The sequence below is a fragment of the Podarcis vaucheri genome (assembly GCF_965113315.1).
Source record: "Podarcis vaucheri genome assembly, chromosome: 2".
In the NCBI taxonomy this organism is placed as follows: Eukaryota; Metazoa; Chordata; class Lepidosauria; order Squamata; family Lacertidae; genus Podarcis; species Podarcis vaucheri.
This window is the reverse complement of record NC_138760.1, coordinates 42,675,696-42,701,232: the sequence shown is the minus strand read 5'-3', so window position 1 is coordinate 42,701,232 and position 25,537 is coordinate 42,675,696. Positions and strand designations below refer to the sequence as shown.

Below are 25,537 nucleotides of genomic sequence, written 5' to 3'. Positions count from 1 at the left end.
CACAATATATAGGCTTCCACCCACTCTTCCCTCCTCTTGTCAATTTATTTTTAGATTGATTCATGGAGCTGAAAGATCTAATTATATCTGTTCGTGTCAAATATGAATGGAAATCTTCCTGGGAGTTAAGGCTGCCAAAAAGGTTTTGACCGAAGAAAGAAGAGGAGGCTGCTGTGTATGCAAATCACTTCCTATATAAGTAGTCTTGGGACCAGCCTCTCATGTCCTTGCACCAACAGCTTAAAGGTAAGAGTGTGAGAAGCTCGAGTTTAAAAGGAATAGAATCTCACCCTGAATTCTTCACATCCCAGTACATTCCTGCTGCATTTGACATTTCTGAGCACAGATAGCCTGTGTCAATAGGGATTTAAAATCTGCCCATCAGTTGCTACTCTATAATTTATTACTGGACCTTTGATAAAGGATCTATCATTTTTATTTTACAGTATTGGGCAGCTCAACCCTGCTTTACAGTCCACCTGATACCACACAAGGTAAGACACTGATTTACTAATTCCCTGGGGAAAGTCAGATACATGGTAGGAAAGGATCTGCATGTTTTTCAGTGGGTTAATTGCTTCCTCCCAACCTTTATGGAACATGTATAGCTATATCAAATTTTGTTATAAAGCAGCATTCCACTTAGCAGGAGGAAGTCAATTTTGGGAACTGGCCTTGAATATACTGATTCTTTTACTATCCCCTCTAATAGAACATCTGCCATAGCACAAACCCATGGGTCAAATTCTGAAAGGATGCACTATGGTAGGGAATCACAGTCTGCATCATGCCATGTATGCATAAAGGCCATAGTCTATATGGCTGTATGAATAATTTCGACATGGGGTTCTACTGTGCAGGGAGTACGCAATTCCTGCTGAAAGTTGTATGGTTTCTAATTTAATTGTACACATAACAGGTAGCAGTGTAGAAGGGCTGTAGCTCAGTTGTAGAGCATCTGTTTTGCATACAGAAGGTCCCAAGTTTGATATCTGACAACTCTGGGTAGGACTGGGAATGTCCCATCTAAAACCCTGGACAATACTATGGACAATACTGACCTAGATGGACCAATGGTTTGACTTGGTATAAGGCAGCTTCCTAAGTTAATCCTGCTTGACAGAACTTCTTGCTTGTTGGCACACGAAAGGACACAATAATACAGTTCAAGCTACAAACTCCTGCAATTCCAGCATTCAAGTTCCTAACAGAGCGGGCTGAAGTAGCTCAATCTGGATGAGTCTGTAGGGGATGAAATCTAGTATCTGGTGTACAGAATCATTTTATAGAGGGATAGTTAGTTGTCTTGTAATAAACAGCAGTCTTGAGGCACCTTAGTCTATTGTGCACTGATGAAACAGTAAAGTGTAAGCCACTTGAACTAAAATGATAGTCTTTGGCTAGTTATAAATATAAGATACAAAAAGAGAACAATTATTATTTGTATATTTATGAATCACCTTTTGCATCTTAAGACATAAAAACTAAAATAGTTTTAAAAACAGTACAAAACCAACTGGAGATAGACATTGAATTTTGTTTTTAATCAAAATAATATTATATTCTAACTCATATCATAAGAAAGAAAACAGTAGCCTTGCTCTGATAAGCACAGTCTAGTCACTTTAATCTTCTTCCTTATTGGCTACAAAAAAAGAATTTATGTGATAATTTATACTCTATCCTTCAACTGCAGTATCAATTCCTAGGGTGGCTTACAAAATATTAAAAATGACCAAAGCAAACAATAAATCAACCAACCAACCTACCAATAAGGTAATTTGACCCTGGCAGTTCCTTCAGCTTCTGCAGTTTATATAATCCGGTGTAATGGATGACTGAACAAATTCCACAGACCAGAAAATATCTAGATTTCAGGATTCAGAATCTATAGGTGCCAAGTATATGGTATTCCATATGAAAAGTAGGACCTTGGTTCTAAGTGCCAATGGAGGTGGATGTTGCCAACTCTCTGAAATACAGGATGTAATGCCAAAGGAAAAGTTGTATATTGGACGTATGTCCACATTTTCTTTACATGATTCATATTTTTCTTTCCTTCAGCTTTTCATTTGCTGAGCTGCGTGCTATAAACCGCAGTCATGTCTTCAGACGCGGAGATGGCCATCTTCGGGCCAGCTGCCCCCTATCTACGAAAGCCAGAAAAAGAGAGAATTGAGGCCCAGAACAAGCCCTTTGATGCAAAGAATTCAGTCTTTGTGACAGATCCTAAGATATCTTATGTGAAGGCCAGTGTCACAGCCAGGGAAGCAGGGAAGGTCACAGTCAAGACGGAAAACGGAGAAGTGAGTAGAAGGAATGCATTGTTAAGATTGCCTCATCTCTACTTTTTAAGATGATATAAATTGGCCTTTTGTTTGGTTGGCTGTCTGTCCTATATTTGTTCATCTTCCATTTAATCCTTTTCCTCCCAGTCTGTAACAGTCAAGGAAGATCAAGTCTTTTCTATGAATCCTCCCAAATATGACAAAATTGAGGACATGGCCATGATGACCCACCTCCATGAACCTGCTGTCCTGTATAACCTCAAAGAGCGTTATGCAGCCTGGATGATCTATGTAAGTATATTCTGAAGTAACATGCCTCTCTCTTTTTATGGTGGAACTAGATTTTAATATAGGGGTGAGGAAGTCTGTGGCTCTCCAGATGAGACTCTAACTCCCAGAAACTCCACCTAGCATGATCAGTGGACGGTGTGTTGTAATACAGTTATATTTGGAGGGCCATAGGCAGTTCTGACTTTGGGGCAGAAGTCCAGGGTCCCTTGCAGCAAAATGCCCTCCAAGTGCAGCAGGGCTAGCTTACCACATTTTGAAGTACATGAAGTAATGCACGTTACCATCTAAAGAAGTAGCCTCATAAGACTAATGCCTAAAATTAGCTAACTGCACTTCTGGCCACAGGTTTCCTGCCTCTGCTTTAAGACCTCCCAAATATCACTTTCTTCTCTCACACCACACAACCATGTTAGGTTTCTACCTTGTATCAGTTAGCCAGTTTGTATGGCTCTTTTGTGGGCAAAGTAACTATTAGCTGCCAGATCCTATATTATGTTCCTAGTGTCTTGTATCAATCAAGGACAGGAATGTGGCAAACGTCTACTCACATACAGTGGTACCTCGGGTTACAGACACTTCAGGTTACAAACACTTCAGGTTACAGACTCTGCTAACCCAGAAATAGTACCTCGAGTTAAGAACTTTGCTTCAGGATGAGAACAGAAATTGAGCAGCAGCGGCGTAAGGCGCCATTACCTAAGTGGTACCTCAGGTTAAGAACAGTTTCAGATTAAGAACAGACCTCCGGAACGGATTAAGTTCTTAACCAGAGGTACCACTGTATTTGATTTCTTTTCTTTTCTTTTTTCTTTTCTCTTCTTTTCTCTTCTTTTCTCTTCTTTTCTCTTCTTTTCTCTTCTTTTCTTTTCTCTCTTCCCTCATTCCCAATGATAAACATCCTGTCCTAAGTATATATCTCTGAATATCCTGCTCAGCTCAAAGTTCCTTAGTTCGGGAATTATATACAATTGACTCACAATTTTTGCAGGGATTACATTCTGGGGGGTTGTGCATAAAACCAAAATTGTGTATAGCCAAAACAACTCTGAAACTGCCCCCACTTTACTATCCCTACCTTTCTGAAGCCAGTGTGCCAAGCATGCCTTGCCTCCCATGCAAGGCAAAGAGCATCTAAGCTCTCCATCTTGCTTACTACGCTCTGAGAGGTCTTGGGTAGCCCCTGCAATATCCTGTCAGTGCCTTTCAGAGCCTGTGTGAGACCTTCCCAGAGCCTAGTAAGCAAATTTGAGAACTCTTTTCATGCCAGGAAAACCTGCTCCAGGAAGAGCTTTAAAGCAATCTGCATTATGGGCATTTAATCTGTGTGATTTCAGCTCTCCGGTCACCAAGTATGTAAATCTGCAATTGTGCAAGTTAAATTTGTACAAGTTGTGAGCTAACTGCATTTTAAACTCTATTGGGAATATTAGAAAAATCAACAATAGGCTACTCTGTTGGCTAGCAAGGCCGCTCTTACACCTTAATAACTGTTGATATATACTATTGTTGTACTGTGTATTTTCGGTCTATGGACCACAATAAAGCTGTGTGTGTGTGTGTGTGTGTTACAATAGACAGGATAAAACAAGCTAGATATGTTTTTCTTCTTCCAGACCTATTCAGGTCTCTTCTGCGTCACTGTCAATCCATACAAATGGCTGCCAGTGTACAACCCAGAAGTGGTATCTGCCTACAGAGGCAAAAAGCGTCAAGAGGCCCCTCCCCACATCTTCTCCATCTCTGACAATGCCTATCAGTTCATGTTAACTGGTGAGTATATGGATCTCTTTGAAAGAGCGAACATTTTCTCAAGAGAAACCTTAATAACTTTCCTAGGAAATGTGGAGGTCTGTTAAGATAGCATATAGAGAAGCATTAGAAAGCTGGCTCAAAACAAATTAAGAAGTTCCCTAATCATGCTAATACATGTAGTTCAATTCCTGCTCAAAAAGTTGGCTCATTTTTTCACCAAGAATACAAAACTTAAAAATCAACAATTGTTGACAAGAAGAAAAAATACCAATATTGCTGAAATGTGATTCCATTTTTCAGTGTAAATAGAGAATATTCAGTTTGACTCTTAGAAATGAATGGTTCCATATTTTATTCTTACTGGGGAATTCATTCCTTAAACAAAATTCATGCAGAGCTATTTATAATTAATACACACATGCATAAATGGCACACACAGTTTTGAGAGTCATTGGGAAAAGCAATGAATATGCATTCAAATTATGGAAAACTAATTCAGTTTCCCATTGCTACAGACATTTCATCAAATGGTTTCCACACATTTCTAAGCATACTTTGTAGCCATAGAAGCTATATAGTTCCTTAAAAAAAATAAATCCCACAAGCTGTAAAAGATACAAAAGCTGTAAAAAATACAGATGAATGTATTTTGTGTGCATGGCTGAGCTCCTCTAGCATCATAGCATATACACAATCTGGGCTTTGCCCTGCATATTTCTTACCTAATATGACCTGCTTGTATGCAAGCCACTGCAAGTTCTTTAATAATTACATGCAGTGTCATCCTAAGCATGTTTGTTCAGAACCAGGTCCCACTGAGTTTAATGGGACTTTTCCTCAAGTTAGCTCACACTGAACCATAGCTGCACTAAATTAATAACAAGTTCTTTTTTGTTATATATCTTTCCAGATCGTGAGAATCAGTCAATCCTGATTACGTAAGTTTATTTCCTTAATGAAATCAGTGCTGACTTTGTGATACAGTACAACAGACAATAAAGGAATTTTGTCAAAACTACCTTATCCTACCAGGGAGGAATGATTCAATTACATGTATAGTCTTCTTAAATGCTGGTACAGTAAATCTCCAGTGATCTAGTTTTCTGAAAGTTCTACAGTTGCATTATACAAAATTTCAATTTTATTTCTATAGAAGAGGGGCATTTATCTGACCCCCTAGTTTCTTAGTAGGCTTTGAAGAACATGTGCTGCTTGCTGGCTATTCCTCTCTAATATTCCTTTCTAATAATATGGGGTAATGGCAGGGTAATAATAATAATAATAATAATTTATACCCGACCCATCTGGCAGGGTTTCCCCAGCCACTCTGGGTGGTTCCCAACAGCATAATAATAAGAATAAGCAACAAAACATTAAACATTAAAAACTTCCCTAAACAGGGGGGCCTTCAGATGTCTTCTAAAAGTCAGATAGTTGTTTATTTCCTTGATATCTGATGGGAGGGCATTCTACAGGGCGGGCACCACTACCAAGAAGGCCCTCTGCCTGGCTCCCTGTAGCTTCATTTCATGCAGTGCGGGAACTGCCAGAAGGCCCTCGGAGCAGGACCTCAGTGTCCGGGCTGAATGTTGAGGGTGGAGACGCTCCTTCAGGTATATTGGGCCGAGGCCGTTTAGGGCTTTAAAGGTCAGCACCAACACTTTGAATTGTGCTCTGAAACGTACTGGGAGCCAATGTAGATATTTCAGGACCAGTGTTATATGGTCTTGGCAGCCACTTCCAGTCACCAGTTCAACTGCCACATTCTGGATTAGTTGTAGTTTCTGGGTCACCTTCAAAGGTAGCCCCACGTGGAGCACATTGCAGTAGTCCATGTAACGCTCTGATATGTGTTTGATCAACAGTGGAGAATCTGGTGCTGGAAAGACTGTGAACACGAAACGTGTCATCCAATACTTTGCAACAATTGCAGCCACAGGTGACAAGAAAAAGGATGAGCCGGTCGCACAAGGCAAAATGCAGGTAAGCTTTTTGTTAGAAAGGATGAAATGTGCCTTTGCTGCAATTTCTATATATTAAATCTTACAATACAGGTTTTGGTGTCTTCGGGTGTCTTCCCGTGTAAGAGTCGGGGTGTCTGGGCGACGTTTCGACGAGGTCTCACTCGTCATCTTCAACTAAATGCAGCACAGCCATCTTCTCAGAAAAACTCTTCACAAGCTCAAGAGGTCAAGACACGAAAGCTTTAGCAACTAATCTACACTTAATGACCCACCCAGTGGTATTCAGAATATCACTCATGAAATCACTCAAGATATCCCTCAAGTAATTAAGGAACAAAAGAAGAAAAGGCACACTAATCTAGGAACTTCCTCTCTGCCCAGAACGTTGGAGGCTATACACCACACCCCTCAACAGTATTTATAGGAACTCATACACCAGATTCTGCTCTGTTCCAGTAACAAGAAGCCGAAAGCACCAGCCTGAAGATGACGAGTGAGACCTCGTCGAAACGTCGCACAGACACCCCGACTCTTACACGGGAAGACACCCGAAGACACCAAAACCTGCATTCCTGTACCCGTGAAAATCTACGAAAGCATAAATCTTACAATAATACATACATTGCAGGGTACCCTTGAAGATCAAATCATCAGTGCCAACCCCTTGCTGGAGGCTTTTGGAAACGCAAAGACTGTGAGGAATGACAACTCCTCGCGTTTTGTAAGTCTCCTGCAGAATCTGAACATAGTAGTTGACCTTCACTTTTTAAAGGGTGGTCATCATACAGCAAATCTGTAGTAATGTATTTGCAGAATCTGCCTCATAGGATTTGTAATTACATGCCTTTTCTTGTTTAAAGGGTAAATTCATCAGAATCCATTTTGGTGCCACAGGCAAACTGGCTTCTGCTGACATTGAGACATGTAAGGGATGGGATCTTTCTTTCTCTCTCGCTCTGTCACTTGCTTTCTCTTTCACTCGCTAGTTTCTTAATTGGTTGCTTCTGTTTCTTGCCAGATCTGCTAGAAAAGTCCAGAGTTACTTTCCAGCTGAAAGCTGAAAGAAGCTACCACATCTTTTATCAGATCATGTCCAACAAGAAGCCAGAACTGATTGGTAAGAGGCATTTGCTATAGTGGCTGTTGCTAAAATCTTGCGCTGATGCAGGATTATGCAATGGATGAAAATCTGTGCTTCTCCTTATTCAGAGATGTTGCTGATTACTACCAACCCATACGACTTTCACTTCGTGAGTCAGGGTGAGATCACTGTTCCCAGCATAGATGATCAAGAAGAGTTGATGGCAACTGATGTAAGTAGCATGAACAAGTGAGTTTTTTGGCGTATCAACTAGAGGTAATATAAAAAATATTCACTTGCACATCTTGATTCAATTGTCAGAGTGCCATTGACATCTTGGGCTTCAATTCTGAAGAAAAGACAGCCATTTACAAGCTAACTGGAGCTGTAATGCACTATGGGAACATGAAGTTCAAGCAGAAGCAACGTGAGGAGCAGGCTGAGCCAGATGGCACTGAAGGTATTTACAGAATTTGCAATGGGACTATGAGCAAAAGCCTTCAACCAAAAAATGCCCTTAATCCTCAGCTGCTCCTAACTTTCACTTGAACAGCTGAAGTCCAATGCATAAGAATGAGAGCCTAAAGTTACAGTCCGATTAACATTTACCTGCAAGTTTCATTGTGTTCAATGAGGATTAATTTTGAGTAGACGTGTCTAGCCTTATACTATTTTATATTCATTTTCTTGTCTAAGTCAAGCCAGAAAATGTTTGAAAGTCGATACAATCTAGAAATTTGAATAACAGTGATGGAATTTTGGTTGCCATAGTCCCGCCAAATCTATCCCAACTAATCTCTTAGCCACATTACGGTGACAAACATAGGAGTCAACTCTTAGGAGCTGAGGTCCCTTTGCCGCCCTCCCATAAAGTATTTGAACAACAAAAAAAGTTAATGGGCATTGCCATTCGAATGGTGTGCACGTGATGCATTTTGGGATCAATTATGCAGGGCAGTGCTTACCCAGCCCCAGGCCAATATCTGATTCAAGTTGACACCTCTAGCGACAAACATGTAGTTTTAGCTGATTAATTTGCTATTATTTTGTTTATTAAATTGGTATACTGTCCTTCATTCAAGGATCGCAGGGTGGTTCCCAGCATAGAAATACAAAGTGAGAACACAAAACTCATAATAAAACAAAAACAAACCAATAACTTTTCTCCCAAACACATTTAAAAGGTCATAGAATGTTAATCCGTCAAAGGCCTGCTTACAGAGAAACACTTTTGCCAGGTGCCTAAAGATATAAACAAGGCAAGCCTCCCTAGGCAGAGTATTCAACAAATGGGGAGCCATTGCAGAAAAGGCCTGTTCTGGACCTCTCATGGAGAAGGCACACAAAGAAGGGCCTCAGATGATGACTGCAGAATCCAGATAGGTTCATTATGGGGAAAAGCAGTCCTTGAGGTATTGTGGTCCTGAGTCATTTAAGGCTTTATAGGTCAAAACCAGCACTTTGAATTGGACCCAACCACTGCAGTCAGGCCAGGATTGGTATTATTATTATTATTATTATTATTATTATTATTATTATTATTATTATTTTATTGTTTATACCCTGCCCATCTGGCTGGGTTTCCCCAGCCACTCTGGGAGGCTTCCAGCAAAATATTAAAAAATACAGTGGTGCCCCGCAAGACGAAAAACTCGCTAGACGAAAGGGTTTTTTGTTTTTTTGAGCTGCTTCGCAAGACGATTTTCCCTATGGGCTTGCTTCGCAAGACGAAACGTCTTGCGAGTCCTTGCGATTTCCCCCCCTTTTTCTTAAAGCCGCTAATAGCCGCTAAGCCGTTAATAGCCGCTAAGCCGCTAATAGCCGTGCTTCGCAAGATGAAAAAACCGCAAGACGAAGAGACTCGCAGAACAGATTAATTTCGTCTTGCGAGGCACCACTGTAATAAAAGGTCAGACATTAAAAACTTCCCTGAACACGGCTGCCTTCAGCTGTTTCCTAAAAGCCGTTTAATTCTTTATCTCCCAGACATTTAATGGGAGGGCTTTCCCCTTTTGCCACCGCCGAGAAGACCCTATGCTACCTTGCTCAAACCACCTTGCTCCAGAGAACAGCCTAACAGCCAAATTCTGTACCAGCTGAAGTTTCTAAACCATCTTCAAAGGCAGCTCTACATTAGTAATTTCCATGTCATACACCAGGAAGTTAATTTGTGTTCAGAGAGGCAGACCTATTCTTGCTTCTAATCACTGAAAAATCAGTCACATCTTTAAAAAATTAGGGAAAGTATTTTACTACTCTGCTTCTTCTATTTGTATTCCTAGTAAGATCTGTAGTATTTCTAGCAGTATTTCTATACAAGCAGTGTTGTTTATTCATACATTCATCCAATGTAGAAAATATTATATATTGGCTCATAAACCTTTCCTCTTATATCTGTGCTCAGTTGCTGACAAGGCTGCATACCTCATGAATCTCAATTCAGCAGATCTGCTGAAAGCTCTGTGCTACCCCCGAGTCAAAGTCGGCAATGAGTTTGTCACCAAAGGCCAAACAGTCCAGCAGGTAATGATTTGCAGTACAAAACTCATGGTGGATGGACTCCACTTTGTTGCTCCAATTATCTGCTGACTGTTGTCGTTCTATTCTTACAGGTGTACAACAATGTTGGTGCTCTGGCTAAGGCTGTCTTTGAGAAGATGTTCTTGTGGATGGTCATTCGTATCAACCAGCAGCTGGATACCAAGCAGCCTAGGCAGCACTTCATAGGAGTGTTGGACATTGCTGGCTTTGAGATCTTTGATGTAAGGAAACAGGGCCTTGATGGAACAGTGTGAGAACAGAGATGTGGTGATTCTGATAGTCACAGTAAAACCTTTAAGCAATTAAAGAGTGCAGTTCAATAATGTACTCAATGCAAAGGCAATGAAGGAGTGAAATTGTTTCCAAGCCGTTAACTGGAGAGGATGCCAGACACAGAAATATCTGGCAGTAATAAGGAATTGTAGATATGATTTGGTATGAAGAGCAGTGGCGTAGCGTGGGTTGTCAGCACCCGGGGCAAGGGGCAGAGAGCTGCAAGTGCGAGCGCCCCCCCCATGTTGCGCCCGGTGCGGCCGGCCCCCCCTGCACCCCCCACGCTACGCCACTGATGAAAAGCATGGTTCATAAATCCAAAGCATCTCTGGAGCGAGACAGAGTGTAAGCAATGTATCTGAAAGCACTGGAAGCAGTACGTTTAGTGAATATGCGTGAATTTGGGCTCAGCAAAGGAGAAAATAACGAGTAGACCTACATGTATGTCCAAATTTCGTTTTGGGGGCCAAAACCAGCCCGCCCGATCCCAATTTTACTTTGGGGTAAAATTGTAAAAAACAACTTTGGTCGGCCCTCACGCATGTTCACTTCATCAAATCTGGCCCTCTTTGAAAAAAGTTTGGGCACCCTGTGATATGACTTTAAATTACTGTCAAGAACTGTAAAAAAAAAACCATTAATGATTGCAGAAACCTGAAGAGATGTAAGGTTTTTAATATTAACCATTAGAAAACTAGAATGAAGAATACTGTTAAACATGGTGGTCTCTTATACGATATATTTGCACTGTGTAGTTCAACAGCCTGGAGCAGCTCTGCATCAACTTCACCAATGAGAAACTGCAACAGTTTTTCAACCATCACATGTTTGTGCTGGAGCAAGAGGAGTACAAGAAAGAAGGAATCGATTGGGAGTTCATTGACTTTGGAATGGACCTGGCTGCCTGCATTGAACTCATTGAGAAGGTCTCTTAAAAATTACTTGTTTAGCACATGTGTAACTGCAAACAATCCCTGTTTTAGCAAGGTGCTTAAGCTTATGCTTAATTATAAAAATGAATAGCTCCATAATAATAACAGAAATTGTGATAATAAAAAAATTCCTTCCAGTAGCACCTTAAAGACCAACTAAGTTAGTTCTTGGTATGAGCTTTCGTGTGCATGCACACTTCTTCAGATACACTGAAACAGAAGTTGCCAGATCCTTCTATATAGTGAGAAGGTGGGGAGGGGTATTACTCAGAAGGGTGGTGGGAATGGGATATTGGCAGATAGCTGAAATGAGCCTGTTGACGACTCTTAACGACTGTAGCTACCATCCCAAACATACCAAACAGTCCACCTCACCAAGAAATTGTGATGATGCTTTTGTCTAAATTTCATGCAGGAATATGCTATTTTACTAAATGTGCACTATGAATAGTACACTTTTACTGTCAAATACTAATTACATTAGTTGGTTAGAGTGTGGTGCTGAGAATGCGAAGGAAGCAGGTTCAATCCCCATATGGGACAGCTGCATCTTCCTGAATTGCAGGGGGCTGGACTAGATGATGCTCAGGGTCCCTTCCAACTCTACAATTCTATTAATTTAATTTAGTAATTTCACTTTTACTCTCCTTGTTCCCTCCAGCCAATGGGCATTTTCTCCATCCTAGAAGAAGAGTGCATGTTCCCCAAGGCAACAGACACTTCTTTTAAGAACAAGCTCTATGAACAGCATCTTGGCAAATGCAAGAACTTTGAAAAGCCCAAACCTGGCAAAGGGAAGGCTGAGGCTCACTTCGCCCTGGTCCATTATGCCGGCACTGTGGACTACAACATCAGTGGGTGGCTGGACAAGAACAAGGACCCCCTGAATGAAAGTGTAATTCAGCTCTACCAGAAATCATCTATGAAGACACTGGCTTTGCTATTTGCTGACCGCCCTGCAGAAGGTAATTCCTGCTGCACTTTGCAATTGGCTCATGAGCATAACCCATAATTAGCAACGTAAAGAGATGGTTGCTTTAAATTCTAGTGGTATATGTTTATGTAATTCATTGAAGGATTTTAATTTCATCCATGTATTTTATAATTTTTATGTTTTAGAGGGTGGCGGCGCCAAGAAAGGTGGCAAGAAGAAGGGTTCCTCTTTCCAGACTGTATCTGCTCTCTTTAGGGTAAGCACAACTTCTGTTTGTGAAATGGGGAATAAACTTGCTTTAAATCAATGTCTTTTTCCTAGCTTATATTATGATTTGTCAAATCACAACAAAAAAGGGAGAGGGGAAAAACATAAACATAAATGAGATCAATATGTTCAAAATAGATTGTCTACAAAGAGTATATTTATATATCAAAATCTATTTATCTATAGTTATATCTTCAGCAGCTTCCAATGTCAAAGAGGTGGGCTGTGTCTCAGTTGAAAATTTGGCTTCTTCTTGTGTATTAAACATCAACATGCAGGTAAAACAAATATTTCTGACCTCATAGGAGAATTTAAACAAGCTGATGAGCAATTTGAAGAGTACCCACCCTCATTTTGTGCGCTGTCTCATCCCCAATGAAACTAAAACACCTGGTAAGACATTTTAGTAAACATTCTTCGAAAGAGAAGGAAATTCTACCCTGTAGTGTTAATCCATACTCTAATGTTCTCTAAGGTGCCATGGAGCATGAACTTGTATTGCATCAACTGAGATGTAATGGAGTGCTGGAAGGTATCAGAATTTGCAGAAAGGGATTCCCTAGCAGGATCATTTACGGTGATTTTAAACAGAGGTCTGTATATTCCATACTATTTTACTATTATGCTTCTCAGTTCTTTAAAAATATGTTTTCAATACAATGCAGTATAATCCAAAGCACTAAGAAATAAGTCCCACTAAAGTAAAAGTAAAAGTAAGTGTAGTTAGGATTTCAGCCTGTACATGTTAAACTTTTAAGAATGCTGAAAATCAACTAAGAACTCACTGATGGATGATTAGTGTATGTTTATATTGTTTATATATTGTTTATATTGAATGTGGTTGAGAGAACTGGGATGAAATAATAAAAAGGTATATCAGGGATAGGCTGTGTACTTCCTTAACAGCTGTGTACCTCTCTGTACAGCAATGGAACTTCTTATATTGCATCAGCTTGCAGCAGCATAATTAGATAAGCTGAAAGGCCACCTGCAGTAAGATCATGTTACTATGAAACATCTTTTCAAATGTTCATCATGTTTAAGAAAGTTTCCCTAGACATAAGTTTTACTTCACAGCCAAATTCAGTTTTTAATCTCTTTCAGATATTATTCTGTAACAAAAACAATTGTGGAAGTTAGTGCCAGCTATCATAATACTTTGGCAAAATAAAAACTGTAAGCTTTTCTCAACAGATACAGGATATTGAATGCAAGTGCCGTCCCAGAGGGACAGTTCATGGATAGCAAGAAAGCTTCTGAGAAGCTTCTCGGTTCTATCGATGTTGACCATACCCAATATAAATTTGGCCACACAAAGGTAAAATTACTTTTTATTACAAGTCTGTAATATTTGAGTTTGTTGAGATAGTGATTAATACTTTGTAATATTTTCTTTTCCCAGGTGTTCTTCAAAGCTGGCCTTTTGGGTACTCTAGAGGAGATGAGAGATGATAAGTTGGCACAGCTGATTACACGCACCCAAGCTGTTTGCCGTGGTTACCTGATGAGAGTGGAGTTCAAAAAAATGATGGAAAGGAGGTAGAGTTTCATAGTCTGTAATAGGACTCATTGCGTGCCCAGGAGGAGACTCCCTGGCCCCAAGAGACCACAAGAAGGAATAATAACTTGTGACAATGTGTTATGGAGTAAAAATTGGCCACAACTTTTTTAAACCTTTCAGATGTAGGAAGACATTGACTTAGGCACTGGGCGTGTATCCCTCCCAGCCCCCAGCTGGAGCTCCTCAGGGTGAATGGGATATGGGAGCATGCACAGCAAGATGCTTGTGTATGCTGGCAGCCCACCCCATATCCCTGCAATGCAGGGGAGTTCACTGACAACCTTTCAGTGTATGGCCAATGACTCCCATATATAAACCCCTTTAAGAGGGGACCCTGGAATCGCTGCCACGGGGGGGGGGGGTTGAGTCACCACTTCACCCCCCACACCCCATTGAGGGAAGATAGACTAAAGGATTCCACCCAAGGCCTAAAACCGCCAAAGTTGTTACAAATTGCTATGGGGAAGGCAAAACCTGACAATGCAGGGAAATTCCTTCCCGGCTCTTCAACAGCAACCATCCAAAGACGTAGCAGCACACACAAAACATTGTCTAATGCTTTTTGCAGGTTAACGAAAGGGAGGGTTGGGTGGGTGAAGCTCCAGAACCGCCTCCTATTTAAGCAACTGGCCCCACCTCCCTGTGGTGCTGATTGACTGAGGTTTGGCAGGAACCTCCAATGACTAGCACAGGGAGGCCAGCCCAAACAGCTGGTGGGTCCCACATGACTGGAGTGCTGTGTGCGGCCCTGCAAAGGGCGCCCACAAAGGAAGATGTGAGCGCTCATTATCAAACTGTCAATGAGTCCAGTTTGATAATGAGTTCATCAACACATGCAGGTTTAATACAGATTAAACAAACTTGAAAACAAATTTTATTTTGGAATCGTCCTTAAGGTTTAGTTTGCTTTCTTTACAGAGAGTCTATCTTCACTATTCAGTACAATGTCCGCTCATTCATGAATGTGAAGACTTGGGCTTGGATGAAGTTGTACTTCAAGATCAAACCTCTGCTGAAGAGTGCTGAGTCAGAGAAGGAGATGGCCAACATGAAGGAAGAGTTTGAGAAAACTAAAGAAGAGCTTGCCAAATCAGAGGCCAAACGGAAGGAGCTGGAAGAAAAAATGGTGTCTCTGATGCAAGAGAAGAATGACTTGCAGCTCCAAGTCCAATCTGTAAGCATCACTGGTAACATTAAATGTTTTTGTCCAAGTGACTCAATGCCTGACACATATAGATTGGATACAAGAATTCAAAAAGTGCCAAGAATTTTTGGAGCTAATAAAACATATTTTAAAAGATAATTATAGATATCAAGTAGAGTGGTGCCCCACAAGACGAATGCCTCGCAAGACGGAAAACTCGCTAGACGAAAGAGTTTTCCGTTTTGGAGGTGCTTCGCAAAACGAATTTCCTATGGGCTTGCTTCGCAAGACGACAATGTCTTGCGAGTTCTTGCTGGTTTTTTCCCCTTCCCCCCCTTTTTCTAAGCCGCTAAGCCGCTTATCAGCTGATCCGATCAGCAGATAAGCCGCTAAAAGCCGCTAATAGCGCTAAGCCGCTAATCCGTCAATGGGCTTGCTTCGCAAGACGAAAAAACCGCTAGACGAAGAGAATCACAGAACAGATTCTTTTCGTCTTGCGAGGCACCACTGTATACAATAAAGTGCAGGAACAAGGAAAGATAGAAAGGGAGAAGAAAAATCCTCAGTTCCACCTCTTCATTTTTATTCATTATTTTTATCCCACATTCCCTTCCTTTGCCTGATAACTCTTGCTTCCACACAAGTCTCTGTCCACTTCCTCCCTCAACCCACTCCTTAGTTTCTCCCCTGCCTCCAACCTTGCTCATGTCTCCACTATCTTCCCTATGCTAAACTTCACTGTACACCTTATTACCTTCTTCCCTTGTTCAATGCATCCCTTTTCTGGTCTGTTAGCAAAGGCCAAACTTCCCAAAGTCAGAAACAGATGAAGTTTCCTCCCTGGCCCCTCCCACCCACACAGTTGCATATCAATGTGCAGATCGTCCTTGAATCCCTGGTAAAGGAATTTTATGAAACTTTTGCTTATGTGGTGTATGTCCCAACTAAAAACCTACTTCTTCACTCAACAAGACGAGAGAGATGCATTAAAAATATGTTTTCAACTTACAGGAATCTGATGGCTTGGCAGATGCTGAGGAGAGATGTGACCAGCTGATCAAAACCAAAATTCAGCTAGAAGCTAAAATTAAGGAGCTGACTGAACGGGCAGAGGATGAGGAGGAAATGAATGCTGAGCTGACAGCCAAAAAGAGGAAACTGGAAGATGAATGCTCAGAGCTGAAGAAAGACATTGATGATCTGGAGTTAACACTGGCCAAGGTGGAAAAGGAGAAGCATGCCACAGAAAACAAGGTAATGGTCACAATGTGCTCAGATCTGCAACAAATAGTCAGAATGTTGTATTATCATCCCAGGGTGGAATGATACATTGAATCTGTTTGTTCATTTCTAAAAGGTGAAAAACCTCACTGAAGAGATGGCAGTCTTGGATGAGAACATTGCCAAACTGACCAAGGAAAAGAAAGCCCTCCAAGAGGCCCATCAACAGACCTTGGATGACCTGCAGGCAGAGGAGGACAAAGTCAATACTCTGACCAAAGCAAAGACCAAGCTGGAGCAGCAAGTGGACGATGTAAGCACCAACACATGCAGAAGAATAACTGTGGGGTGAAAGTAGTATTAGAGTGACAAAGTCTTTTCCCCCTCTTTGTCCTTAGCTTGAAGGGTCCCTGGAGCAAGAAAAGAAACTTCGCATGGACCTGGAAAGATCCAAGAGGAAGCTTGAAGGTGATCTGAAGCTGTCCCAGGAATCCACAATGGATTTGGAGAATGATAAGCAGCAGCTGGATGAAAAGCTTAAGAAGTAAGTATGGTTTACTGCCTAGAAGACCTTTTGGGAGCTCTTAAGGGCACCCAGCCCTCTTAGAATTTGACTGAGAAAACCTTGTGTTTTGTTGTGAAAAGGAAAGACTTTGAAATCAGCCAGCTACAAAGCAAAATTGAAGATGAGCAGGCCTTGGGCTCCCAGCTTCAGAAGAAGATAAAGGAGTTACAGGCAAGTCAAGCACATATTGACTCCATCCTATGAAAATCAGTTCATCAGGGAAGACTCTGTTAATGGCTGCTTCTCTTTCTCTAGGCCCGTATTGAGGAACTGGAGGAGGAGATTGAGGCTGAGCGTGCATCTCGGGCCAAAGCAGAGAAGCAGCGGGCTGATCTCTCCAGAGAACTTGAAGAGATCAGTGAGCGTCTGGAGGAAGCTGGTGGGGCAACCGCAGCTCAGATTGAGATGAACAAGAAACGTGAGGCAGAATTCCAGAAAATGCGCAGGGACCTTGAAGAAGCCACTCTGCAACATGAAGCCACATCGGCTGCTCTCCGCAAGAAGCATGCAGACAGTGCAGCTGAACTTGGGGAACAAATTGATAACCTGCAACGTGTGAAACAGAAGCTGGAGAAGGAGAAGAGTGAGCTGAAGATGGAGATTGATGACCTTGCCAGTAATATGGAATCTGTCTCTAAATCTAAGGTATTGTACTTCAGTGCATTAGGGAAGGGATGCAAGAACTACTGCATCATCTCATAAGCATTTGACACATGGTTTTCTAAGAGCTAAGCTGCCAGAACATCTCTAAAACTGACCATAGGCTAAAGTTGAAGCAAAGTCAGATTGTATGGCATAAGCAAATGAAGCAGTACTAAAAACATATTCTGGATGCCAAGAATTACTTGTTAAGGTACACTATATATGAAAAATGGGCAATATTTTTTAAGATTAGACTGTAAAAGGTCTGCTCCTAAGTGTACAATATTTAATTGCTGCTGGGTAGTCAATGTAATTGCTAGATGAATTAATTAGGTGTTTATATATTTTATCACCTATAAAGAATACACAGGTAAACACATTCCTCCACTGTTTCATGAAATTATGTTGTGTGTGTGTTAATATACTGAAGACTTCAAAGATTGCCTATAAGAATCTGACTTGAGGAAGGCAATCAAAATAATAGATTTCAGCACAATTATTGGATTTTAGCTCTTTGCAAATTTTTAATTTCCATGTCAAATTGTGCCAAACTTCAGAATTTGGTTTAAATGTATGCTGTCATTTACTTAGGCTGCAATGAAACTTACATTTGCATAAATACAAATTTATAAATTATCTGTATTGTTTTCATAGTTTTACTTTCTTTTTAAAGAATGTTCTTACTAATATATCAGTTTGAAGACTATTTCAATGTTTTTCCAATTGCCCATTTCAGTCAGCTCTTGAGAAATTATCCCGCTCCTTGGAAGATCAGCTGAGTGAGGTTAAAGCAAAGGAGGAAGAGCACCAGCGCACAATTAATGACCTGACTGCTCAAAGAGCACGTCTGCAGACAGAATCAGGTAAGGCACATGACTGGTTACACACTGCAAGTTACACACTGTAACACATTATATACACTGTGAAAGTTGTTTGTAAATTCTCGTAAGAAATGTAACTTGCAGCTGATTTTAACATCAAAGGATCACAACATTGAAAATGTGAAGAATAGCATTATTCAACACTAAATTACGTAATTAATGTATCAAGGTTGTGATTCCAAAGTCAGAGAGTGGCATGTGGTCTCTAAGCAAGTGCTCTCAGCCAAATGTACAGTCTCTTCTACAATCCGATCATTTCACTTTTTGTAAAGTTCTAAACTTTTCACTTCTACATTGTGGTGCAAGCTCTCCTGATCTGAGTACTTGTGTATATCACAGCAGGAAGAAAAGTGAAAGTGTATGCTCTTCTCAATTAGTATTTCAGGAATGTGGGGTTTATGTGGCATTATGTATAACCTCAGACATGACTGTACAGCTAATTTTATTATTTTAAAACTCCCAGTTGTTCCATTTCTTCTTGAGTACAGTTTTTTCAGTCAACTTTATTCCAGTCCTATTAAATATTCCCTTTTGCTCTTCTCAGGTGAATTTGCTCGCCAAGTAGAAGAAAAAGATGCTTTGATTTCTCAACTTTCAAGAGGCAAGCAAGGTTTTACTCAACAGGTTGAAGAACTGAAGAGGCAACTTGAAGAAGAAACAAAGGTGGGCATTATGACTAGATCTAATAAATGGATTTTCAGTGCTGTATTGCAAATCCTGCATGCTGCTGTAAAGGGCTAAAGTGTTATGGAAATATCTTAGACATTTTATTCTTTTTGTTTAAAAATTATACCGCCTTTTATCCTCCGCCTTTTATCCTTTGAGTTGCTCAAAGCAGTTTACAGTTCAAAAGTGACCATAAAAGCAACAATAATCCAACCATCAAAACACAAATTAACAAACTAAAAACAGCAACATTGTACAGACAAAACCATATGTAATGAACTGATATTTGAGCTGTACAGCAATGTCATGGAAATAAATCCCCCCCCAAAAAAAATTACTTAGGCTAGGGATGGGGAATCTGTGTTCCTCCAGGTGTTGTTGGACTCCCATCATCCCTGACCATTGGTCATACTGGTTGAGGTGATGGGAGCTGGAAGTTCATGGGTTTCCCATCTCAGACTGCAGTCCTAAACATACTTGCTAGGCAGAAAGATCTACGGAACTCAGGAGACTTAACTTCACACAAAAAAATCTAGGCAAATCACTTAACAAATATTTTAATTTCTCCAGGCTAAGAATGCATTGGCCCATGCCTTGCAATCTGCTCGTCATGACTGTGACTTGCTCAGGGAACAATTTGAAGAGGAACAGGAAGCAAAGGCTGAGCTGCAACGTGCCATGTCCAAGGCAAACAGTGAGGTTGCCCAATGGAGAACCAAATACGAGACTGATGCAATCCAGCGCACTGAAGAACTAGAAGAGGCCAAGTATGTTGGGGAGATTGAGATAAAAAGTGTTATTCTGCTACAAAACGTTGCAATATTTTTGACTAGGAATTCAAAAATTGCAACTCTCCATTCTCGCTTGGAGTGGTTAAGAGACTGCTTGCTTGTCCACATGCACCCCAAGCTGCTCCTCTGCTGCTCTGGGCTGTTACAGCAGCCCTGTGGCCCGTTCCCCAATCAGCCAGTGGCACTATTAGAAGTGTGAGCAAAGTGCCCAGAGAGAGTGGAGCACTGGGGGGGGGGGGGAGAGAGGGAGAGAGGGTGAGAGTTGCAGGAGGAAAGAAAAGGAAGGGAGGGGCACAAATGATGGTGGGGCGCACCGATACAGCTCCTTGCCATGGGTACAAGATCATCTAGGTATGCCTCTGTTCTCATTCAGGAAGTCCCTTTCCTGCCAGCCAATCAGTGAGGGTTTGGAGGCTTCTAGGCCACCAACGTAGCACTCACTTCTTCACCAATCAGCCAGCCCATTTCATTCTTACACAACACCCAGGTTTTCCCACTGATTCAGGGTTCTGTGGGTACTTAGCATTCAAAGTCCTCACTGGGCTGTTTTGGGGGTTCTCCCACAAGTTCTCCCCAAATGTTTTTTATACTTTTGGACACCTTGGGGTTCCCTCCTTCTGTCCCTCTATGATGTCTGCAACAGAAGTTATGCAATGCTTATGGTAGGATAATAGACCTTCCTGCTTACCCAAGCAGATTCATGCAATTTACTACTGACTTTTTTATCTTCTTCAAGGAAAAAACTTGCCCAGCGCCTGCAGGATGCTGAAGAGCACGTAGAAGCTGTGAATTCCAAATGTGCTTCCCTTGAGAAGACAAAGCAAAGGCTACAGAATGAAGTGGAGGACCTGATGATTGATGTGGAAAGGTCCAATGCAGCCTGTGCAGCTCTAGATAAGAAGCAGAAGAATTTTGATAAGGTATTTTTGGACATTTTTTTTAATGAACCTATTGCATGAAGTTCTCAGGTCTAATGAATTCATTGCTTATTTCTTGGTGGTGTTTTGCAGATTCTGGCAGACTGGAAACAGAAATTTGAAGAAGCCCAGTCTGAACTGGAAGCTTCCCAGAAGGAGTCTCGCTCTCTCAGCACAGAGCTCTTTAAGATGAAGAATGCTTATGAAGAATCCTTGGATCACTTGGAAACCTTGAAGCGTGAGAACAAGAATCTCCAACGTAAGTTAATAATTGTATATTCTAAGAAGCAGGTTTAGAATACTATAGGCACAAAACTGAGAAGCTATGTCTTACTTCCAAAGAACCAGCTGAATCATGTAACTTCAAACAATCCTTCTCCCCGAGTCTAGGACAGACCCTGGTTTCCATAAGGTCATGCACTGTGTGTGCAGAACAACTAATCTATTCCACAAGGATGAGCTGGAATTAAAAAATAAAGCACTTTACCCCTCACACCCATCCCACCCTAAAGCTGTGTATCATCATCCATATTACAACAACTAAACTATTCATCTATTTCTCTTTACTTTGTGTAAAACCAATAGAGGAGATTTCTGATCTCACGGAACAGATCGCTGAGGGTGGAAAGGCTATCCATGAATTGGAGAAAGTGAAGAAGCAGATTGAGCAAGAGAAGTCTGAACTGCAGGCTTCTCTAGAGGAAGCTGAGGTACACACACACATATATATATCATTCTTCTTAGAGAAAACAGGATAAAAGTATATTGTTCTATGATATAAAACACTCAAAGAATTACTAACAGTGTTAACAGAATCATGATGGACACTTCTGTTTTGCTGTTGACTGGAGGAAAGAATGCACAAAATATTTCCTTTTAAAGATGATGTCTAATGCATTTTAATAAAATGGAGAGGGGGCACTTATTTTAGTCTATTATTAATAGCTAATATAAATGGCTTTCTTAAGGCCTCACTGGAACATGAAGAAGGCAAAATCCTCCGCATCCAACTAGAGCTCAACCAGGTGAAGGCTGATATTGACAGGAGAATTGCAGAGAAAGATGAAGAAATTGATCAGCTGAAGAGGAATCATCTGAGAGTAGTAGAGTCCATGCAGAGCACACTAGATGCTGAAGTCAGGAGCCGGAATGATGCCCTGAGAGTAAAGAAGAAGATGGAGGGAGATCTGAATGAAATGGAAATCCAACTGAGCCATGCCAACCGCCAAGCTGCTGAGGCATTAAAGAACCTCAGGAACACACAAGGGCAGCTTAAGGTATCTACAGTACAATGCCACGCAGTTGAAAGTGAAATCCTGGAATTGCCATGTTGTTAAGGACTTTGTGTCTCATAATAATTTGTTTGATAGGATACACAACTGCACTTGGATGATGCTGTTCGGAGCCAGGAAGATCTGAAGGAGCAAGTGGCCATGGTTGAGCGCAGAGCTAACCTTATGCAGGCTGAGATTGAGGAGCTCCGTGCAGCTCTGGAACAGACAGAGAGGGGCAGGAAAGTGGCTGAACAGGAGCTTCTGGATGCCAGTGAACGTGTGCAACTTCTTCACACACAGGTAAGCTTCTAATATTGTAATGTGCCCCACCTTTCATTAACCGGTAGAGAAGAGCAGGCTGTTTATCTTTGGGGATGTTCTCTTCCATCCTGCTCCACCTTTAGCCATATTACTTGAAGGAAACAAAGCTATGCCTAAGTAATCTTTGCTTGCTCTTATACAGAACGTCTGTGGACATGACTATTTAGCTTATTTCTCTATGATTAGATTCAATGGTATGCATACTATGATATTTCCATCTCATTTGAAACTCTGGGGATTTAGGAATAAGAAATTCCAGGCAACTATTTGAGGCAGAGCTTCATTGAGTTCATTTCTAAGTAGATGTCATTGTTTCCAGCCTTTTAAAAATTCTGTCTTAGCTGTTTTAAGGCAATTTTTCAAATACTGTATGTTTTCCCCCCAAACAGAATACCAGCTTGATCAACACCAAGAAGAAGCTGGAAACAGACATTGCACAAATCCAAGGTGAAGTGGAAGAGACTATTCAAGAAGCCCGCAATGCAGAAGACAAGGCCAAGAAGGCCATCACTGATGTGAGTTGCAGGGAGTTTCCTTTTGAGATCTGAACCTGTATACATTTAGTATGGCTGATTTCTTGAACTGGTTTGGCAACTTTATTAATAGGCGGCCATGATGGCTGAGGAACTCAAGAAGGAACAAGACACCAGTGCCCATCTGGAGAGGATGAAGAAGAACTTGGAGCAGACCGTAAAGGACCTGCAACACCGTCTTGATGAGGCAGAACAGCTGGCAATGAAGGGTGGCAAGAAGCAGCTCCAGAAACTGGAGCACAGAGTGCGTATTCCTCATATATCTGTAGTCTTTATACATTTTGAACGTAAAGAATGCAATGGAATGCAAATTCTCCCTTCTTCTGTGCCTTCCTCAGGTACGTGAGCTGGAAGCTGAAGTTGAGAACGAACAGAAGCGTGGTGCTGATGCTATCAAGGGTGTGCGCAAATATGAGAGACGGGTCAAGGAGCTGACCTACCAGGTGAGGGTGATAAATGTTTTTTTCAATAATACAGTGAAAGAAATGCTACTGAAGTTATTGAACACTCAAACTGGAAATGTTTAATAGTAGTGAAATAGAGTGAGAGAAATTCTTTTCAAAAATATTTTCTTCATCAAAGGTTTGTAATGGGGTAAATTACATGAACTCTTTATTTTCCCCTATTACAATATGAGCAGCTCCATCACTTATACCATCATATATTATCACTTATATCATCATAAACATGTCACTGCATTCCCATGCCCTGATATCCCCAACCAACCAAAAATACGGCCAATGCACAGCCCCCTGCCAAAAAAACATTAATAGCTATTCATCTCCTCTTATCAAGCCCTTAACCTCTCTAATCCATGGAATGCTCTCCCACAACATATAGTGCAAGTTTCACTCTAGAAAAATATATTATTTAAGAAAATCAAACTGAGGAATGAATTTTAAATTATATGAACTCACTTTTTTCTTCCATTTGTTCAGTCTGAGGAAGATCGGAAGAATGTTCTGAGGCTTCAGGATCTGGTGGACAAACTGCAAATGAAAGTGAAAGCTTATAAGAGACAATCTGAAGAAGCTGTAAGTATTGCACTGAAGGTGGAACAATGGTTACATTTCAAATAAATCTGATTATATTTACTGTAATGAGTTTCATTAAAATGCCTGTGGGCCAAAGTCCTAAACAGTGGCACATTATCTGATACTACAAATAAGGAAAGCAAGAATCAAAAGGAAAAACTGTGAGATGGAAATACAAATTAAGTAATGAACGCAAGAATATTGCATAACACAAGTACAGTGGTACCTCACAAGACGAATGCCTCGCAAGATGAAAAACGCGCAAGACGAAAGAGTTTTCCGTTTTTTCAGTCGTTCCGCAAGACGAATTTCCCTTATAGGCTTGCTTTGCAAGACGAAACGTCTTGCGAGTTCTTGTGAGTTTGTTTCCTTTTTCTTAAAGCCGCTAAGCCGTTAATAGCCGCTAATAGCCGTGCTTCGCAAGTCGAAAAAACCGCAAGACGAAGAGACTCGCGGAACGGATTAATTTCGTCTTGCGAGGCACCACTGTATGGAGAATATCATTTTTAAAAATGAGTTATAATAAAGGAGTGGATAGTTACACTTTAACAATTTTGACTTATGTGTATCTGCCATATTTTTAATTGGGAGTCTAGACTAGATTTCTCATAATTTTTTCCTTGACAGGCAGAAAATTAAGAACTGAACATTTTCCCAGCATGGAGAAAACTATATGTTGAATCCAGACTTAATTAAACTTAGAGTGGACCCATTGAAATAAATGAAACTTAAATTAGTATGACTAAGAAGACTCTACAAGATTTCAATGGATCTACTACTTAGGCAGTCTTGCTAGCCTGGTTTATATTTTAACACTTGCTAGGATTATAGGGATGATGATGATTATTATTATTAGTAGTAGTAGTAGTATTAATTTATATCCCACCCATCTGGCTGGGTTTCCATAAACTGGTGCCCACAAACTTGTAACAATAGTTAAATCACATAATCACATACAGTAATGAAGAATCAAGGCATTAGCATCCTGCTCCCAATCACCTGGTTATGGTTGAAATAAAAGAGAAGTTGGATTTTTAATAATATGGTTTTCATAATTTTTTTCTCAGGAGGAACAATCCAACCTCAACCTCTCCAAATACCGCAAGATTCAGCATGAGCTGGAAGAAGCTGAAGAGAGGGCTGACATTGCAGAGTCACAGGTCAACAAACTGCGGGTGAAAACCCGTGATGCTGGAAAGGCAGTCAAAAGTGAAGAATAAGCATGTATAGAAACTTCAAGGTGACTGAAGAAATACACAAAATGTGAAGCTCTTCATCACTTTGATGTGTAATTATTGTTTGTTCTGTCCTCGGTGTCTAGGAAATAAAGACTGTAGAAACCTTTGCATACATAAAAATGTGCCATCCTTTTTGTGAATCTCACCCTCCTGGTGTTATCTCAAGCTTTTCCTCATATGGTGGGTCTCCAAAGCGGTGAATAAGATTAAGTGAGCACTTAGACTAAGATTAAGTAGTCAGTTGTGACTGTAGTAGTTATTCTATTCACATATAGCTGTTCTTTTTTTGTGCCTCAGTTTTCTGATTATCAAAACTAAAATGCAAGTACTGTACTTAAGAAGAGCCTAAAGGCCCATCTGGGACGCGGGTGGCGCTGTGGGTAAAAGCCTCAGCACCTAGGGCTTGCCGATCGAAAGGTCGGCGGT

At 40.9% G+C, this 25,537-nt stretch overlaps 1 protein-coding gene and 1 long non-coding RNA gene across 2 annotated transcripts in view; one reads left to right on the top strand and one right to left on the bottom strand.

Annotated features, from left to right (window-relative positions):
* Positions 1 to 23,827, bottom strand: part of LOC309521947 — a 183,512-nt gene extending 159,685 nt beyond the window's left edge. The window contains exon 1 of the long non-coding RNA XR_014214797.1: positions 23,757 to 23,827. This is a non-coding gene — a long non-coding RNA (uncharacterized lncRNA). The remainder of the gene's footprint in view (positions 1 to 23,756) is intronic.
* Positions 186 to 25,231, top strand: LOC309520987 (myosin-1B). Its single transcript, XM_082203089.1, has 40 exons — positions 186 to 246; positions 447 to 494; positions 2,065 to 2,306; positions 2,436 to 2,579; positions 4,193 to 4,349; positions 5,242 to 5,269; positions 6,197 to 6,314; positions 6,924 to 7,016; positions 7,156 to 7,219; positions 7,314 to 7,412; positions 7,505 to 7,608; positions 7,698 to 7,836; positions 9,781 to 9,899; positions 9,989 to 10,138; positions 10,946 to 11,116; positions 11,784 to 12,087; positions 12,242 to 12,312; positions 12,629 to 12,716; positions 12,799 to 12,916; positions 13,518 to 13,641; positions 13,726 to 13,862; positions 14,803 to 15,058; positions 16,040 to 16,282; positions 16,386 to 16,562; positions 16,648 to 16,793; positions 16,895 to 16,985; positions 17,070 to 17,459; positions 18,193 to 18,319; positions 18,882 to 19,000; positions 19,574 to 19,770; positions 20,531 to 20,714; positions 20,805 to 20,970; positions 21,297 to 21,421; positions 21,680 to 21,988; positions 22,082 to 22,285; positions 22,696 to 22,821; positions 22,913 to 23,083; positions 23,178 to 23,282; positions 23,778 to 23,873; positions 24,941 to 25,231. Exons 3-40 carry the CDS (start codon positions 2,103 to 2,105, stop codon positions 25,091 to 25,093), a joined length of 5,817 nt encoding a protein of 1,938 aa, XP_082059215.1. The 5' UTR covers positions 186 to 246; positions 447 to 494; positions 2,065 to 2,102; the 3' UTR covers positions 25,094 to 25,231.
* The last annotated feature ends 306 nt before the right edge of the window (positions 25,232 to 25,537 follow it).